The sequence below is a fragment of the Adelges cooleyi genome, unplaced genomic scaffold (genome assembly GCF_023614345.1).
Source record: "Adelges cooleyi isolate 19-005CV unplaced genomic scaffold, UGA_ACOO_1.1 ACOO_flye_CR_arks_rails_tigmint_CR_PRNA_30, whole genome shotgun sequence".
In the NCBI taxonomy this organism is placed as follows: Eukaryota; Metazoa; Arthropoda; class Insecta; order Hemiptera; family Adelgidae; genus Adelges; species Adelges cooleyi.
Window position 1 is genome coordinate 2172712 of NW_026095971.1, and position 19881 is coordinate 2192592.

General features: G+C 37.4%; 1 protein-coding gene across 2 annotated transcripts; it reads right to left on the bottom strand.

Annotated features, from left to right (window-relative positions):
• Nucleotides 1-435: 435 nt before the first annotated feature.
• On the bottom strand, nt 436-19621 carry LOC126838226 (intermembrane lipid transfer protein VPS13A-like). Of its 2 annotated transcripts, none has more exons than XM_050572485.1 (56): nt 19358-19621; nt 19163-19270; nt 18958-19084; nt 18727-18898; nt 18430-18629; nt 18148-18322; nt 17955-18080; nt 17731-17875; nt 16902-17124; nt 16541-16756; nt 16359-16471; nt 16077-16285; nt 15835-16001; nt 14945-15231; nt 14741-14880; nt 14390-14525; nt 14077-14316; nt 13306-13448; nt 13055-13238; nt 12871-12984; nt 12591-12767; nt 12175-12513; nt 11759-12097; nt 10740-10906; nt 10347-10672; nt 10019-10230; nt 9809-9940; nt 9388-9724; nt 8706-8791; nt 8486-8636; nt 7858-7957; nt 7683-7789; nt 7359-7597; nt 6750-6814; nt 6562-6689; nt 6349-6500; nt 6071-6282; nt 5554-5674; nt 5045-5476; nt 4608-4958; nt 4404-4529; nt 4179-4325; nt 3828-4109; nt 3571-3753; nt 3325-3504; nt 3108-3242; nt 2660-2802; nt 2416-2578; nt 2160-2350; nt 1898-2081; nt 1646-1823; nt 1464-1584; nt 1325-1388; nt 1097-1236; nt 898-1024; nt 436-835 (listed from the first exon to the last, which is right to left on the bottom strand). In XM_050572485.1, exons 1-56 carry the CDS (start codon nt 19496-19498, stop codon nt 698-700), a joined length of 10041 nt encoding a protein of 3346 aa, XP_050428442.1. In that variant the 5' UTR covers nt 19499-19621; the 3' UTR covers nt 436-697. The 2 variants fall into 2 exon arrangements, with proteins under 2 accessions (XP_050428442.1, XP_050428441.1); XM_050572484.1 differs by having other exon boundaries at nt 3571-3765.
• Between the last annotated feature and the right edge of the window lie 260 nt (nt 19622-19881).

Sequence of the window (19881 nt, forward strand, 5' to 3'; positions counted from 1 at the left end):
AAATATGTAGTAATTATTATTATTACCCAAGACTCGCGAGTCACCGCCGCGTCGCAGACCGCAGTATTCATAATATTATAATTGCAGTCTATGAATTTATACACATATATATATAAGGGGAGTATAGTGTTTATTAAATTTCCGTTTCCCTTTGCCGTAACGCTACAGAGCAAATAATATTCTACACTAGTAAGATATGATGTTTTTGTTTTTATCCATCGATCGTTTAATCAGTGAATAAATAATATTCTTATTGTAGTATCGCATGGATCGACAAACAATCGTATAACGTACATAGAATTTATATATGTGTATAGGTATTATAATTTATAACCTTTTACCAAACATAATAAATGACATAATATAATAAAAAACAAATATATATATTATATATATATAATATATATTATATAAATAAATATAATTTTTAGGATCTTTGCATTCATAAATTATTGTTCGATTCACCTGTAGTAATTATTGTAAGACTAACAGCTTATTTTTCCGAGTTGGCGTATTCTATGTTTAATAATATGTTAAGTGAGATACTAATACTCCGAGATAATGCATTGATATAGTTATTATAATATTTTTTTCGCAGATCGGAGGTGTTGACTCGGACAATACGGTGGGGATAACTGCAGTTATCTAAACTACTGACTAAGAAATATGTGTTTTAATTATAGAGCGGTGACGGCGGTCATTTCATAGGGCTGTCCTCGTAGCTCAACATCATGACTTGCTCGATCTTGTCCTTGATCCATTTCAACGTCGCTTTGTCGTCGTATTCCACGCGTTTTTCGTCTCCTCTAAAGAAATAACTGGAATGGTTTTCGTCCTGCAACGACCATATTAGTATGAGTTTCGGGTAACTATCGATTGTCAAAATACCCGACTAACTTGTCGGATTTTGAACGTCAGTTTCTTGTCTTCGATTTTCGGCACTTCTGTGATGTTGTCCACGTAAACGCTCCATTCGATTTCCCACGGTCCTTTTGTGCGACACTTTTCGGCCAGAATCACCCGTCTAAAACCGACAGTTATTATGTAACATTATATGCGTTTTTAACTTGTGTACAGCGTCGACGCTGTCACGCACCTAAGAGTAATGAGAAGAATTTTTTTCCCTTCCGGCATAAAACTAACGTGCGCCCAATAACCGTCGTTGGACGGCATACGGCTTAGGAGTCTGAACAGGTGTTGGCCTACCGCCTCGTACGAGCTGTAGCTTTTCATTCCCTACACGAACAAACGGAACAGCCGGTTTATATTATATACTATCGCACAATGCAGTTATAAAGTCAACATCGGTTAAAAAGCGACAGACCATCGGGTTGATGTATCTCGGGAGTCTCGTCCGCAACACTACTTCTTCGCCAGACTCGATGACCCTGAAATCGTATTAAGAACAACATATAGAATGTACGCTGTCAGCGGCGCGACCGTTGGTAATGAGTTCCGGTTACCGTTTCACTCCGTCGTACGCCATCGATACCTTGTCGGATACGTTGGATTTTGACAGTACTGCCAACAAGTTCCGACCGGGACCTCTAAAGAATGACTCGGCGGCTCCGTCGTCTTCGCCCCCTGTAAATGTATACCGTTGAAATCGTGCAAACGCCGAACTATCAACGGACGTTTAACTAACCGATATGGGGCCTCTGTATTGCGCCAGACATAGACAGCAGCACAGACATTTCCGTTCCTTTGTAGGCCGCCAATGCGCGTTCCGGTAGCGATTCGGTAAATCCCCATTTTTCTTGGCGTTCGACAGTGGCGGCAAACGCTTCGTGTTGACTGTCACAGCAGAGTGTGCCCAAATGGTTCTGGAAAAAAAAAAAATCCACCAAGTGAATAATCAAATCGGAAAACCCGTGTTTCACGCGTCGAGTATACATACTTCGGGCGATTCGGACGCGTCTGGCCGTTCGTCGTTCGCCTCGTAAACGTTTTCCAGCACGTCCGAATTAAATATGTACACGTGACTCTGTTTCAATAATTGTCGGGCGTAATGCTTCCATCCGTAACTGAAAATCGATTCGAACGATTCCTTGTGAATGCCTTTGCGGGTCAAGCCGTTCAGGCTACAAAAAAAAAAAAAAAAAACTCAAAGTAGAAATAATTATAACTTTTTCGGCGACCGTTTGCTTCTATATCCATACTCGAGGCTGACGGTTTTCATGTCGCTCAGTCGGTTAGCATGGCCGTCGAGTACGTACAACAGAGCGTCGGTGGTGAAACTGTTCGAGCCCTTCAACGGGCAGTGGTCGGCTACTTTGGCAGAAAAACTCAGATGCACGTGGCACGGTGAACAGTCGAACGATTCGATGTACGTCCTTCCGGATTTTTTACCCTGGAAAAAAACGGATAAATAGCAAATGAGCGAAAAACGACAGAGGCTGTTCCGACGTCGCTTACTGGCGGCATATTGGATGCATGAAGCGAGCTCACGTCCTGTCTAAACCTGGCGTCGAGCGGACGTTCGAAAACGGCCAGTAGAGGTGACAGAGTTTTGTGCATCTTCACGACGAACGTTCTGTCCAGCTGCACCGTGAAATCTCGAAATCTTATGTTGAAGTATCTGTAAAAAAATATAAACGTTTTACATTTAGTAACGGTTTCTCACACTCTCCCCCCCCCCTTAAAAAAAACCTCTTCGTACTTGTAAACGTCGTAATGACACGAGACTGTAGTTTTTGAATAGCCTATCTCCACGCACGGTCTCAGCAAAAGAGACGACGTCTTGGACGAGGGCGTCGGGTACAGTGCAGTTTTGAACGTACAGTCCGACAATTGATTATCTACCTGCAATAAACGACGGATAATAAACAATATCATTATCCTACAAGTACGTTTAACTCATACCGGGTCCAGCAAAGGGACGGGGAAAAAGTATCAATCATCAATATAGATAATTGTAGAATCAAATAAGTTTATTAGATTAATCAATTACATAAATTGTTAATGAATATAACATATTGACAAATCACCGTGTCCAACGAAGAAGGACACGGCGAAATGTCATTGTAAATTACATTTATAAATACATCAAGATTTTTTATTTTATACCAAGCTCACTTGCGGTTTAACCCGACAGTCGAAATACTTACTTGGATTCTGTGAACCTTTAACTGAAAAACAGTGTTTTTTGTGGTCACTTTACAACGGCTCCACACGGCTGGGTTGTACAGACGACGCAGTTGTCCGAAGAACGGTTTGATCATTTGCATCTTATCAAAATCCACCTGTGAGTTTTTCAATCATTACTAATATTTTTACATAAAAAAAAAATTAGTTGAAAAATTATGATCCTTTCAACTTGCGTACATGAACATAGTCTTTTAGATGAGCTCTCTTGTTGTGGTTCTCCCACATATCTTCCAGCCAGCATGCCAACTCCACCGTAAACGGTTTCCAGACGTTGCCTACTTTCACCATCCATTCGGATGCCGAATCCGACAGGCTAGCGTACGCGATTTCCTCAGTGTGTACTCCGCGAGATGTACTCTAATAATAATCGATATTGATAGTTTTCATGTTTCAATGAATTGTACATAAGCGAGTATCATTTACCAAAGACAGTCCGACTCCTTTTATAGACATGACCGAATCGACGCAAGAATGACTTGTTTGTATTTTCTTGCGGGCAACAGATGCCGTTTTCTCGTCTTGAGTAAACAACAACACACGTTGACCGCCAACCTCTACGTAACTCACCCAGTAGACAACTATCTTGGCCTTTCTTGTTTTTGTCAACTGAAACGTCACCTACACGGTTTAAGTTTATATAACTTTTTTATTGAAAAAAAAAATATGTAAAAACCAAGTACCTTAGCTCGAGGTTCATCTGAGTCCGAGTCTTCGATACTGCTGGTGTCGCTGGGCTCTTGGGACTGACTGGTTATCAGCTTCATCAAGTTTAAGTTGTTATTGCCGGCTTCGGGCGGTTTTACTTGACAGAAACTTAACGTCTCTTGGCCGTACCCCTCTTTCTCGAATTTCGCCACGAACCCTTTGGATTTTTTGCTGTACACGTTCCAGTAGAGAACACGCTGCTCGGTTGGGTCATCCCACGTGTATAACACGGATTGATTCGGACTAAGCAACGTCACCTTAAAGGACAATGAGATTTGTTAATGAGTAAATAATACGAATGCTGTTAAGTGACTGTATCGCATTACCTGACCCAAATCCTTTTGATGAATTTTCAAAAACATATCTTCACACACGTTGTCTATTCTTACTGGAGCGTCGTTTTGACGGAATTTATGAAAACTTATCAAAAACGGATTATCTCCGCCACCCGTTACTTTTACCACTAGTGCTCTCTATAAAATTCAGAAGTGACATTTATTCGAAAAGTTCTGCTTGCATCATTTTCAAAGCACATCATAAGGCATACTCACTCCTCTATCCATTCTAAGAACAGTCTGTTGCTCTCTTATAATTGAAAAATGTTGTGACCCTGATTTACTATCCCTAAACTTGACAAACATGCGCATTGAATCTGTTTCAGGCCAAAATGGTAAAGTCTAGAACGTATATAGTACAAATAGAAAAAATGCACAAACCCATAGACGGTAGTTTATAGCGCCTTGTTAAAAACATACTTGTCCTTGTAAAACGTCTGTCCACAGATCGGCCTCTGGGTTGTCTTCCATGAACCGCAGACTTCTACTAGAGTTGTTTGCTACTGAGAAATTCGGCAAATATGTCACGATGGTCGTCAAATGTGGACAAAGATGCGATAAGACGGGCTTCATGAGAATCCTGTATTTTTTTTGACGCTCTTTGTCCTTGCAAACGACTAGCCCGGGACAGTACACCGTGTCCATGGAAAACGCCGATGACCAACTCGAGTGGTAAGCCCTTAGCTTGATGTTTCTCTTTTTCATCCGTTTGTAAGAAAACAAAAGTGGCTCCTCCGAATGAGATTCGTAAACTATGTCGGACCGCGAGCCCTGGACACACGCATAGACACACACACACACACACAAATTAACTTGTATTTTATTTACCAAGCCGATTATAAGTGTGCAATAAATACTCTCAATTGCAACGGCAGTCCAGTCTTGTTGACGATCCAGTACGGGGAGTGGATAAAAATACGACAAGAATCTTCGTTTGTCACCCTCACTGCTATTTTAAGGTGTTTGTTGCCGCCATCCGTGTCGTGCTCAGTGCTCATGTTCACAGTTTTTTCGTTCAGATCTTTGCGTAGATTAAAAGTACCCGACCACGATATGCCCAAGTAGGAAGGTACTACCAATTCGGTTTTTAAGATACGATGAGTTAGATTCAACTCGTACACGTCAATTTTTTCAGACGCTTCGATGCGATGCTTGAAGTTGGGGAAGTTCAATTCAATAGCGAACGGTAGAAAATTGTGCATGATTACAGGAGGAACCGCCCTAAATGTGTAGTTTGGCACGGCCCTCGACGCCCGGTTAAACACCGGTTCTCCCTCTTCACAGACCACCTGTTAAAGCAATAACACAATTTATTAGGCATGAACTATTCGACGATAACTTATATGGTCGATAATGTTGGCCTTACACGAACTGAAAACGCAAGCTGCTCGTCCGGTTTAGAAGTTGCACATACCAAATCTTTTGCAGGATTCGTATCGACCGCCATTTCGGGCCACCAAACTCCCGTATCGCTGACAAAATAATTTCTAAAATATAGAAATCAAATTAAAATACAATGCAACTTAAAGATAATTAAAGACTTAATAATAGCGTGTTTTAGCCAAAGACAAATCTAACATATGAATTTCAAGGAGATTAAAGAAATGTAATGAAATTTAAGTATAGCGTTTAACTTATTTATAACGTGTAAAAATGACTTAAGATGCAACGATCGAGTATTTCGGATAGAAATGAATGCCTCTTAGGTAAGTTACGCATCGTCGAAGATTGTTTCATCTAGATAAGTCTTATGAAATACGTGTTATTTTATCTAGATTTAATTAATACTACTGCTAGACAGTGAGCATGCTCTGACGCTGGTTTCAGCAAATGGTTTTTTTTTTTTTTTAACTGGCCTATGAGTTGTTCACAAACGGGCTTACTGTAGATTAGCCGGCGATAAGTATAGTTTGGAATGGTAAGCCAGAGCGATAGGCACGTTGTAGACTGATCCCGCATCGAGGATGGTCGCTGTGCAAATCGCTTCAAACGGATTGTCAGACTCGCCTATTACTGCAGAATCCATCTCAAAGGCGTCCATGGCTTCCGTGCGGTTATAGTGTACCATCAACGGGTACGATGTGTCGTTTTTCAACTGAAACGTCCAAGTCGATGATATAATTAGACCTTTGTTTTCACACGTATATTATTATACAATTACCATAAGCGGCGACCTGATTGTAATAGTATAGCATAATTTATTTGATACCACGCAAACCATAATCCAATACCTCGTGTCGTTTTTGACTGGACGAAGTGCATGCAATTTGTTACACGTCCGTTTAGGACATACCACAATTAAGTCGTCAAAACCTGTATAAATATTCGGTTAATTTATAAATAGCTATAATAAAAGGCACTTCAGTCGACATACCCTCGACTTTAATGTTGAGCTGATTGTCTGTAATATTTCTGTAAATAGTATTCGTAGATTTATGGTCGTTATCCTCCAAGTTACAATGTCTTGTCATGTTGCTTACAAAAGTACAGTCGTTTGAAATGCTGTAATATGTGGTATATTATATTAATATACAATAATGCATTTTTATCCCATAAACTCACCTTTGCCGTGATATTGAAGATGTCCTCGACCCATCAATCGCTTCCAGAATTTTTTCTAATCCTCTCTAAAAGTAACATTTATGGTGATAGACTATATATGGTTATTTTACATCTATCTGATATCATGGTGTAAACGAATCGCTTTTTGTTAAAAGGGCACATGTTTCAACAGGTGAACTTTTGAGAAATTATAAAAAACTGCATAACTTTCAAAATGTGGTAACTTTGTAAATAATTTTTTTTATGTGCATTATGACTTGCTTGGTACTCGACATTTATATCAAATTTCGATACTGTAAAAATATTTAATTCAAGTTTATACTAGCTGAAAGTTGCAAAAATATTTAACAAAAAATGTAGCTTAGCCCTTTTAACAAAAAGCGATTCAAATATAGTTTAACGTACTATTCTAAATTTTACAATATTTTTAACTTTAAAACGAATACAGTTAAATAAAGATATAACTCAATTATAATATAACTGTTAAATATTTACTCTAAAAACTCACTATGAAAGTTCATAAAACTCTAATGATTACCCGGTTCAACCTATATGGTATATGGACCTATATCACCTATATGGTAATTTTTTAACAACAGCGCAGCTTACTTCGCTTTTTTGGTATAACATGACGATTGATCTGACCGCGAGATCATTGACCAGGACAAAACTTTCAGTTGAATCGCAATCATAATTTTTTGGACTGTAAAATGATTTGACGAGTGTGTCGAGAACTGACAAACTGGCGGGAGTGAACGAAACTTCCAGTCTGTCGGCTTCAACTACTACACAAGTGGCGGAGTCTAGCTCTTCAGAATCGTTTTCCAGACCAGAGTCACTGGAATCGCCTGTAAAAAATAATATATACATTAGTCTTTAGTATCAAAAGTCCGTTTTAGTTTTAAAATTACCGGTTTTTATTACTCGACTTACTTAATTTTTTTTTCAACGTTCGGTCATTTTTCTGTTGTTTGATATCGTGATCGGCAATGCTTTCGTCACTCGAGTCGGTATTGGTTATTTCCTCGTCACTAAAATCGCTAAAAAAAAGGATTAATAATGAACTATAATTAGTTTAATGTTTTTATTTTATAATATTTTTGCATACTCGGAAATCAGATGGGATACAGCTTTGGCTAATTTGTCCATAACCCCGGTGTCGTTGTCAGAATCAGAATCGTCCGAGTACCATTTCTCTAACGAAGTTTCTGAACAAATAACATAATACTAATAAAATATAGATAAAAACGATTATGAAATATAATTATGGTTTAGCCAATTAGTTGATGCTTGGTGTGCAACGTTACACGCACTATTTATTGTTCTACGATATCTATTTTACACAGTATTTTCACATGTTTTATGAATCATTTAAATATTTCCTACAACATTCAATATAATATGCTCTATTTTAAAGAGTTTTCACGGGACGCTTGAGACGGGGGAGGCTACGGCGCAAAAGATGTTTTTTTGCATACTTAATCTATGAAAACTACTAGCTCGATTTACGTGAGATTTTTATTTTGAATTTGTTTTTTCCTCGAGAAACGCGATAGATCTATCTAATAAAATTACGGCTGTAGCTCTGACTGCAAATTGATAGATTTTCCAGAAACTTTGTAATATATAAAGGTAAGAATGTAAGATCTTTCTTCATACTAACTTACAGTTCTTAAATCCTAAAATGCTAAAAGTATATTTTATACTCAAAACGATAAGCAGAATTGTGTGCTAACCTCTCGATTTTACTGATTTTCTAATAAATTTCATTTCAGCTTCGCTTTCGTCGCCAGAGCTTTCAGTTTCGGCATCTATGATTGACGAAGGAGACGAACGCACCATTTCACCCATGTCCATTTGCTTGTCACCGCACTTGCCAACAAATCCCTACAGAAATACACAAAGTTACACAAAACACCATACTTGACCATTGTCAATTGAAAATTGTTTACGTACTTTTAACGTAATAGTCCATGGTTCGACAAGTGGTTCCCAAACTCTTAAATCGCAATTGTAGTACAAAGCTCTTAAGTTGAAACTGCCTTGAATTGAAAAAATTAAAAAAACAATAAAATTAGGTATGTATTAATTTAATACAAAAATAGTTTTCTTCTTTTAGAAAAAAATTCAATTTTATGTGAGTTGATGATTTCTGTCAATGTCTTGAAAAAGTATTTGTGTTTACAATAGACTACCTAACCCTATGAATTACCCAGTTTTGCTTTTGTATTTATACATGTAAATAAATAAAATAATTGTTTATTTAAATAAACGTTATAAACGTAATTTTATTATTTAACTCGGACTAAAAAGATAATTAGAACTTAAGATATCACTCAAATCCCATTACTCCAGATGTCAGTATAATACCTAGTAACTATATCATGCTCATTGATTTGTTTATTTTTAAATTAAAGATTATAAGTTAAAACACGTATTCTTTTTTTTTTTATCCTTCAAACATTCGACGTAGGTATTTTAGTATAATACCTAAAGTTTGAGTCGTCATGTTAAATAGTTACAAAATTGTTACATAAGTACTACCATTATTATTTGTATTCTTCATGTACTGAACTAACAGTTATTATGTATGTATAATAGCTTATCGTATTATACCTATAATTATTATTTTATATACCGTTCAAACGCAGTTGGTCGGACCAGTCTTTGATTTGCATTTTCAGAGATGATTTCAAATTGATAATAGGTACGTCTTCCAAGTCGAGCTCTTCTACTTCCAATGAAACGTGTATGTCTTGCGCGTAGATCTCGAGATTTTCTGATTTCACGTCGATGCTGTCGGAAGACTTTGAGTGTAAAAACCACAAAACCGGATTCTTTGCCGCGGCCGCACTGGGCGAATAGCTGGGAGTTATCGATTTTGGAGTCCACAAATCTTCGGTCTTGTACTCCCAATAAGAAGACCCACCGAAATCCACGTCTTCCTCGCAATTCAATTCGATATAGTCAACGACCTTGGTATCAAAAAAAAAACGCATTGTAATTATTATTACGGCGGCAATTATTATGTACAATTACTATAATAGCACTGTATTTACATTGAGAATTATATGAATTGTGCTTGTCGACAAATTTAGGTTCAGAGGACTGGAACGGAAGAGAATGTCAACGGCGTCACGGTCTCCTGAATTTATCGTTCTAGAGAGCTCTATGTCGCACGGATGTAAAACCTACAAAAAAAAAAAAGAAAATTCAAAACTAATGCGTCGACCAAAATACTTCTTCTTAGCGTTGGAATTTTTTTTTACCATTTTTTGGGCTTTTCGTTTTGACGACACGGCTAACACGTGGAAATTCGACAGAGAGAACACCAACGCCTCCTCGTGTCCCGGATGACGGCTATAATCCAATAGGAACTCGGTTTTGCACAGCAACGCTTGATCGCGATAATCCAGTTCTTCCGTTTCCGGAGGTAATATGGCTATTTCCGGTCGTCCGAACCGAACCGATATCGTTAGTGCTGAAGATATAAAAAAAAGTTTAAAAATGAATACAAAACGATCAAACTTGCCACCACCGAAATCGTCGCGTTGTACGACAAATTATTTGTATTTATTATCAATTTTTATTTATTACCCGATTGTTTGATAACGTTTAGCGATTTCTTTTCCGCCAAAGGTCTCTCGTATCTGTACTTCCTGCGCCCGTCCATCCTGTTGGTCGGCGACATTAACGATTCGTCGTCAGATAATTTTTTCTTCGACGGCAGCGAGTCAAAGATAAACTGAGAAAGTTCCACAGCGAATGGCACTGAAATGTTTAACCGGGTCTTGTCCAAATGGATGTTCATGGTTTTATCACCGCTACAAGTCTTTTCGAAGGACAAATCAAACAACGGTGGCGTCAAAACCGATATATGCACTTCACCAGCTGAATCCGATGGACCAACCGAATCGAATATCCTACAAAACAATATCCAAATTAATATTCCGTTGGTCGGTTTTAAAATAATTGTAACCACAAGCCTACTTTTTTTCCGATTTGTTCAGCCTTCTGGTGTCTTCCAGTACACATTTCTGAATGGAAGCATTCATAGCTACCCTGTTGTTCGAATACATTTCCACCTTTATATGTATTTCGTCCATATCCAACTTACATAGAGAATGGTTTACGTCACGTATTGGAGAACTCAATATCTAAATAATAAATTCATTTTTTACTTTAAAAGGAAGCTTAAATTTCCATTTTTTATTTAATAAACCGCACTCATTTTTAATTCACACTGAAACATATTAGTTTAGAAACAAAATAAAGATATAATTGACTCGATTAATGATATTATTGTTTTGGAGAGAAAATTAGACAGCTCTTACTTATTAACCACTAATTTGTTCTATAATTCATTAATAAATACACCAATCATAATATTCAACGCTCTCTTCTAGAAATTACATAAACCTGATCAAGGGCGTCCGCAGGTGAAAATTCAGAGGCGGGACCGCCTATGATTTTGTAATATTGGATATACATTTTTTTAACTTGCAGAGAAACTAAGGGTGATTTTTCCCCTCCCTGTGTGCGCCCTTGAACCTGATTAAATTAATTGATATTTATTATATAGATTAAAAAATAATAAGCCACTGAAATATTTGAATATGCACTTAAAGTATGTTTACTAGGGTTCCCCAAATAGACTCAAAACGAAATATCTTAACAATATTCTGATGTTACATTTAATGCTACACGTACCGATACTTTTTCCAGAACTTTAAAATTAGGATGTAAGGAAGCAATAACTAAATTAATAATACTTTTTGTTACATTCTCTTAGAAGTTGGTCACTCAATATTTTGATTTTTTTTTAAATAATTAAAATTTTTTTAAGTTAAATAGAATTGTTAAAAATATAATGAATGGCATATTATATTTGTTTTTATGAAAAGCGTCGAAGTTTTTATATACCTACGAAGGACATTTTCTTTGACCCTATTTTATGTTCAGAAGGAATTAAAGTTGTGTACCTCAACGAGGGAAATTTGAATACTTACCTCGTCGGAGTTTCCGAATAACGCAATTTGTACGTTGTCTAAACAAAACTTGAAATCGATTTCTTGAACCGATATTTCATGGTTGAAGAATACTTGTATCTTTTTTAAATCATTATCTTCCAGTGCTTCGGTCATGTGTGGCATTAACAGTGTTGCCATTTCGTCAATGCACCGTCCGGACTCAAAGTTTTCATCCCATACGTGCAGGAATGTGGCGAAATCTTTTTGACCCAAATTGATCTGCACGCTGTCGATGCCACCATTTATGCTGTACAACAATTCATTGGTCGTATTTCTCTTGATGTCCAAACGAATACTAAAAGGCTCGACCATGGGTTCCTGTACGGCAATTGATAAAGTCGATTATCATAGCTTTCATAAATGAGACCTGATCAGTATGGCCGTTAAGACATTACTTGAATAACGAGATTTCCGTCCAGTGTCATAATGGCTCTGGATACGTTTAGTGCGTCCCACTTGGCTAAAACGTTGTCGACGACTCCGAGACCGTCGTAGTCCTTTTGCGGTTGTTGTTTGAAAAAGTTTTCTATCGTCAGGTCTCCCATATTGCACAGAATTATGTTTGGAGAAGTTGAGTTCTGTGGAAATAGCACCACCGGACAATTGAGACATATCGACAGGTGTATTTTACTCTTCCATCCGTTGCGCAAATCCGGCATGTACGGCGCCAGTATGCCCCTTAAGCGTCGCCCGAAGTCCAATATTTCCTCGGCGATAATCGGTTCTACAAAGTACTGTGAACAGAAATCATAGATAATAATAATATTGTTGTAGTAACAACGAGAAAAAATGAACTATTTGTGTGTTTTACTTGGAAGTCCAATAGGACGTTACATAAAACGGTGACGTGCACGCGTCCCAAGTGTAACTTGACGCTGCCGTCGAACTTGACGTCGTCTTTTTTCGTTTCAATGTCGGTTTTGTACAGACGAGGATTGTGACGCACATATTTGAACTCTAACAGTTTATCCTCGTCCGTGTAAAATAGCTGTGGACGAATACATCATGATATTACACACGGTTCTTGAATCTCGGTCGTCCAATTATAGCAGACTTAATTAATACACGGCAATGTCACGCTCAGTACTCACCTTGGGATACAGCGTGACTTCGGACAAATCGTCGACGCTCGTGCTCATCACGTACAACCGAAACACCATTCGATCGTTGGCTTTAAAAGTGCAATCGCTTTCCAATCCTCCGGCCTAAAGAAGGAGGAAGCACGCGTTTTTGCAATGGTGTTGAGCTAAACAAACGTTTTTTTTTATATCTCACCTTGACATTCAGGAAATCCAGTCCGGTGTCGCAAACCAAAGCGTTTATGTGGGTGATGCGTGCGGAGTAGCTGAACTTGGTAGCACCGGGTGGTACGGGCGGATCGTCGTCAATAAAATGGTCGTTAATGCGTTTCTTGAGATTATCCACAGTCAGCGCCGCACACATCCGTCTGTTGCTAAACCTAAAACCGCGTCGATTACCGCAATGGTCGAATCAAAAGCGTCACTCACACCGTTGATTAAACTCACTTAAGCGTGACGTACTGTAGGTATTTATAAAGCGTTATGATGGCGGCTCGATGGCACACGATGTCCACGTGATTCAGGTCGAGGACAAGTGATTTTTCTACACTATGGAAATGGCTTTTGAAATCTGGACAGCTGGCTCTCACCTGAAACAAAATCGGTTAAAAATGTTTACCTACTGACAACCGTCGTTTTCGCAGTTAGTTGCGATTATTAATATTTATGTTTTTATTGTTATTTGTAGTTGAGAGAAGAGGTAGTAGAACTGTAGAAGTGTTACGAAGAAATATCTATGAATTTTACTAATGTATATTTTGTTGTATACTAAAAAGGGCGGAATTTGCTGGTTTACTGATCATGTTGGCTATTTTTAGTTGAATTGGAGGGTTTTTGGAAATGGTTATTTTCAGCATCTACTCCACTTACACACAACATGCATAAAGGAGTTTAGACGTATATTTTTGTACCAACATACCGATGACCTAGTGTTATTTTATATTTGTGCAAATGACTTTTTAAGTCATTCGCTTGAAATTTGTTTTTAATTGTACCTAATTTGGCCATTATTCAGTTAAAAGGGAAAGATATGAATGTATTATACTTATGCTAAAAAACAAATGAATAGATATTATTATTGTATTTATTTACCGAACGACCGTGGCACGGGTCATTAGTGATGCTAATATATTAGATTATCATGTTATTATTTTATTTATAATAACTATGTTTATTATGGTTATTGTTATTTTGGGAAATCTATATAAACAGGTGTACTTTTCGATAAAGTAAGTTGATTGAATCCTGTGTCGGCGCGTTCGGGTTGATCCAGAGCAACCTGACGTTTTCGTTGTTTTTGCAAATGTGCTGTACGTCTGACAGGCTAATTGATCCTATAGAGGTCTGTATTGCCGGGCCGTACTCCATGACGGCGACATCACAACAGAATCTTTTCATTGTCAAGTTCAAGTACGGCTTTTCCGCCTTGTCGCTAGAACGGTGGAAATTCACTGACAACTATAAACGAAACAAAAAGCAAACCGTTAGCAAAACATCATGTTTGTCGGTGATTGTCAGTTCAGAGCCATACTTCTCCCATGACAAATCTAAACAGCGAAGTGATGGTGTTGTTCGGCGAAACGTTGTCGTCAAACCCGGGTAAGTCAACGGTGCGAGCCCAGAGCTCAGCAAACTCTTCGTCGCTCATTTCTGACGACACGAGGCTCCTTCGAAAAACAGACAGTCATTAGTGTGTCAAAAATATTATCTTTATTAATAACAATACAACCAGAGCAACAGAGAGAAAGTGTAAAGGAGGGATTAAAATGTCTCCCGGCAAAACTAATACATTAACTACGACGAGGCTTACAACGCAACATCTTAACTCGTTCCAAAAATTCTGGTTGGGCCTTTGTTATTCTAATACTCCTATATCACTTACTTTCTTTCGACGTTTCTAAACGCTTTTTTCACTTCGACTCTTTCTTCGTTGGACCTCACGCACACTCCTTTGGTTTTCAGGTATAGCGCCAAAGACGACTTGAGTGCTTTTAACTCGCCTTCTCCGTTATGCAAATCAATCTGTCCCAAAACAAAAGCAACAACATTAGCAGTGAATAATCGCCAACCGAACTGTACTGCTAACCCTGTCACACGTGTTAATTTCATCGCCGGTGCTGTAACGTTTTTTCAACGTGGCCGATGAAACATGGTTAGTAGGCAGAGGAGTGTTCTCGATGAAATCTAATATGGAGCTGATTTTGTGATCGGATAAGTTCAATTTGATACTCTGTACGGAAATATTAACCTTTCGCTTGGCTAATTGTTTGTACTCCGGTTTGATGCTGTTGGAGATCACAATCTGAGTAACTGTTTTCGATACGATGTGAGATGACGAGTCCGCTTGGGTTTTTAGTGTTCTCCAATCATTTTCTATAAATTCCGACAGTAATATTTTTTACACAGTGTATGTAATAGGATAGATATTCTTACGGGTAAAAATCACTTTTAGTTTTTTTTTCTTCTAATAACCATATTGTGGTACATAATCTCATTAATTTATAGACTATAATATCATCCCATACACGCAATTTAAATAACACAAAAAATAAAATGTATAATATAAAGTATTATTTTGTTGAAATATTTTGATTTTCAAAAAATTTGTCTTTTAGTTCTCACAACTTCGGTTATGTACCTATATATTTCAAAACTTCATATAGTTTTTAGTCTTGTGATTCGTATTAATTAACTATAATTAATTGTTAATTTACTATTTGATAGTGTACCATTACCTACTATGTGGACCTAAAGCTAGTTACGATATATTTGTACTGTTATAACATAATTTACAATTCCATTTGTGTTTCTTAAGCTTTGCCTCACTTTAAAAACATGATTTCTCAATCATTATACTAATTAACTAAAAATTGAAAATAAATTTAACATACACAAAAAAAAATATATATATATATTTTATAAAGAATCACAAAGATGGATTGAATAATTTATTTTACGCGAAAGTTTATTTTTCACCTGAATTGCAAAAGATCATTTGAGATCCATCCACGTCGATGTGATATCTATCATAGAGTTTCTCTTCCATTTCCATTTGAGTGACGTCGTCCAGACATATGGCGTCTGGCTGTAGATCACTTTTGATTTTGATTGCACCAAAATCCAGTATCATAACATTCTCGCATCTGTGCCACAAGCATTTGATTATTAATAATGTACATTTTTGTTACTTGATAGACAAGTAAAAAGCGAGCGCGCACTTCTGGATGGACCCAAATTCCGGTATGACAATGTACGGCAGTTGCAAGTCCAAATTCAGCAACATTTTCTTATACTTGGATTCCGGTCGATTGGACTTGAACACATTTTCGACCATTTCGGCAATGTAATCGTATACGTTTTTAACGAGGTTCTCGATGTTTATTTTTTGATTGTAATAGAAGAAGCTGAGCAGAGCAGATAAAGCGAACTATATACAATTAAATGAAATTCAAGCACAATACAATGATTATAAATAGGTAAAAATCCATTAGTTTAATTACTTCGTGATAAACAATTTCAGCCAACTCCGACGTGACGCTCAACCCGTACTCGGCGTCCGAATTAAGTGGGTTTTTTTCGAAGTCGACGCTCAAGAAGTACTTGGACGAATTATCTACACGAAAAGCACACACATTATCCGTAAGCAAATAATCATTTTTATAACGTCACATTGTCGCCGTACCTCTCATTGTGCAAGTGTCAATGATGGGAACTAAACTGTACTCGACAGACGCCTCCACGTTTATGCTCTCGACCCGAGTAGATATCTTGTACGCCTTGGCCGATGGTCTCGTCTCCAGACTGCTCATCAGATGACCAACGGTGATTACCATTAACTCGTTGCTGCCGCTTATCAGACTCATCAGACAATTGGCCACTGTTAAATTAATCTTGTGCTCTGCGAGGGGAGATAATTGTTTAAATAAAATACAATTTAATTAAATATTTAAAATAATTAAAAAAATATTTTTACTTCTAAACTGCCTTATGAGATGGTACAAATACGGCGAGTATAATAATATTAGTTTAGGTATCTTATTTACCTATATATTGTTTAGGTGTAGCTACTCGAATTACATCCGCCCCTTCTGCACGACCCAATAAGTCATTGAGCCGATCCTTCTCCGACTGACTAAGTAAGTTCCAGAAAGTCTTGCCTTTGTCGCACGTCAAGCACAACCTGTACAAGGGTTTGGCATTCGTCAAACCCCACCATTTTGACTCGAACTCTTGTATGGTAACACTCTCTGGATTCTTTTCGCACAGCTGATCAACGTATGCAATGTACAACATAATAGTTTAATAATAAAAAATATATAACATTATTATTCGTAGGTATTACTGAATGCACGCATCTCAAGCAAACTATAAATAAAGGTTTAATAGTAGTCGGGTAACGGACTTTCGATGATGTTATAGTAATTTTAATTTGTACATCTGTTCGTCATTACTAGTCTATAATACAAATTAAAAATAATGTACTTAACTCGTTTTACTCAGGCAAGTGAAATGAAACACAACAACAGCAACATATACTAATGGACATAGGTAGTGAAAAAATATAGATAATTTGCTTGTTTTTGACGGTCGATGAGTAAAAACAATGAAATTTTAATTAATTTTTCATTAATGAAAAGGACGTGTGAAAGAACTTCGTGAGTTACAACATAGAAACTACTAACCGTCAAACGAGAATTAATAAATTAAAAAAAAATATTTAGATTGCATTTAGTAAATTAAACTCTAAACGAATCCGACCCACAACTCGAGACGAACTTTTTATAGCGGAACGGAACTACATAGTAACTACTTGCAATATAATAACAGGAGTAGAGTTATTACTTATTATACTAAGTAAGCGGTTAAGTGTACCTCAATTTTCGCCTGTTCTCTTGCCAAGACCAAGTTGAAAATGTCCAATTCGTCTTCGAGCATCTGCAAGTCTAGTTTTAATTCGGTGTCGTTGGGGTTCACTAAGACTTTCTTGTACGCGTTTATATAGCTCCTAAAGTTTTTCCTGCGAAACAATTTTAAATACAATAAGTGTTCGTTTTATCTACTTTTATCATTATCATAAGCGGTAAATATAGGTTTACCTGTGCGTTTTTATTTTTTGCCAATACATAGTGGCTCTTTGACGCAGCACACACTTGTAAGCGTAAGACCACCAGTTTTTGGCGTTTTTTACTACTCCGGCGCGCGGCCGTATATCCCGGAACGATCTGAAGAAGACAAAAACGTTGACATAAAAAAATAAAAAATAAATCAGATGATTTTATTATTTTCGACCTGTTGATTTCGGCCAGTTTCATAAACTCAGCAATTTCCATTAGAGAGACAAATTGTTTTCTGGACAACTGCAAAGCAGCGTCTTGCAACACAAAGTCAACTAGTAGCTTGGGCACTCGAGCTTCATTAGACTTGTTTACGATAATTTTGACTTTCAACACCACCGGTTTAAGTACTGATCACGAACACACGCGAAAATATCATTAAGCGTTAGCGTTAACGGACGGAAACTCTCATATGGTTCTATATAACAATATTACATCTATTATAGTGTGTACTTACCGAATTCGAGAGGTTCTTCGTCTATGTTAAAATTGTTTAATGCTGACCGCATTTTTTCCTGCCAATTGGACACCACGGTTTTGTTGTTGTATAGCAAATTCGAGCACAGCGTGTTGCAGTAAACCGAAGCAGAATCTATTTTAACGATCTGATAAACCGACGACTGTCCGCGCTGTTGAGACAAAATCGGTTTCCACTTGCTGCGAATGCCGTCAATAGTGTCACAATTGTATAATAGTTATTTTTTATTTTGGATATATAGATATATATATATATATATTTTTTTTTTTCATTTACCTGTTGGTGGTTTCCAGCGAAATGGACTGCACGCACAAGCCCAACGCTCGGGGAGAGTCTACATTACTAATAGTGTCTTCGAATCTTACATGAATACCTCTTATGAATATTTGTAAATTATTCATGACGGTCGTCATTAGGGTTTCGATAAATCCGCCGTTCTCCATAGGTCCTACGAACACAAGCATTAAGACGATCCGCTGGAAAAAAAACCGAAAACTACACACTTACCGCTACCAAAAATCGAAGTACTCTCTATTTTTTCTAAAATGTTTTTTTTCATGGCTCTCATCAGCCGTTTTTCCAGTTCTGTATCCCATTCTCTGTCCAGGACATGCCCGGTGATGATGAGTATTTCCTGTACAAAAACGTTCGACATTATTGCTGTTATAACTATGTACGGTGTGCGTCATAAATCAACTGTAATTCGACTCACTTCAATTTTTATCACGATTGGTTGATTGGACAGTCCATTCCACGGTATGTTTATGTTGAACTTGCCTACGGAGCCGGCTTTTACTTCTATCGGAAATCCAAGCTCATACTGAAATAAATAATATAAATTGTAGAATTTATACTCCCCCTGCGGCAGCTACAAGCTTAAAAAATATTACAATTTAATAACACTTACAAGAGCTTCGGTTTTCAATTTCAAATTGGACAGCAGCACGTTGCCGCTGAATATTCCCACGTTCAAGTTTTCCAAGTCCAAGTCTTCTATGTACTTGCCCAAGTACCTATTCAACAACGACGCCACAATGCCTTCGAACATGGCTGTGGCCTGTTAATAACGATATTCCGTTCAAGATGTTTTTAAATGTCCATAACAATATATTATTACAGTTCAAGACATTTTTTCACAGATCGCCGTTCGTAACGACTACGAGTGAATAAGTTCCGTATGGAACTGTGGGACGTAGCCAGTAGAGAACCCTGGCGAGGAGCTTTGAAAGTTCAGATATTATTGATCCATTCAAACACGTGGAAGCGGCCGCGTTGACGTCATTCCAAGCCGATGTAACTTATGTACTATGATGATGATTTAAAAGGGAAAATCGGGTAAAACAACAAATCAAGTACACGCGATTAAACGTCCAATATCAATTAGTCCCGGATTATATACCGAAACAATGACATAAGTCTTACTGGAATACT

Coding starts and splice junctions, on each gene's coding strand:
- LOC126838226 (XM_050572484.1), bottom strand. CDS start 19,498: ATGTTCGAAGGCATTGTGGCGTCGTTGTTGAATAGGTACTTGGGCAAG. Junction 16,757..16,901: donor TACACCTAAACAATATATAG/GTAAATAAGATA, acceptor CTCCCCTCGCAG/AGCACAAGATTAATTTAACA. Junction 12,985..13,054: donor TGGATTTCCTGAATGTCAAG/GTGAGATATAAA, acceptor CTCCTTCTTTAG/GCCGGAGGATTGGAAAGCGA.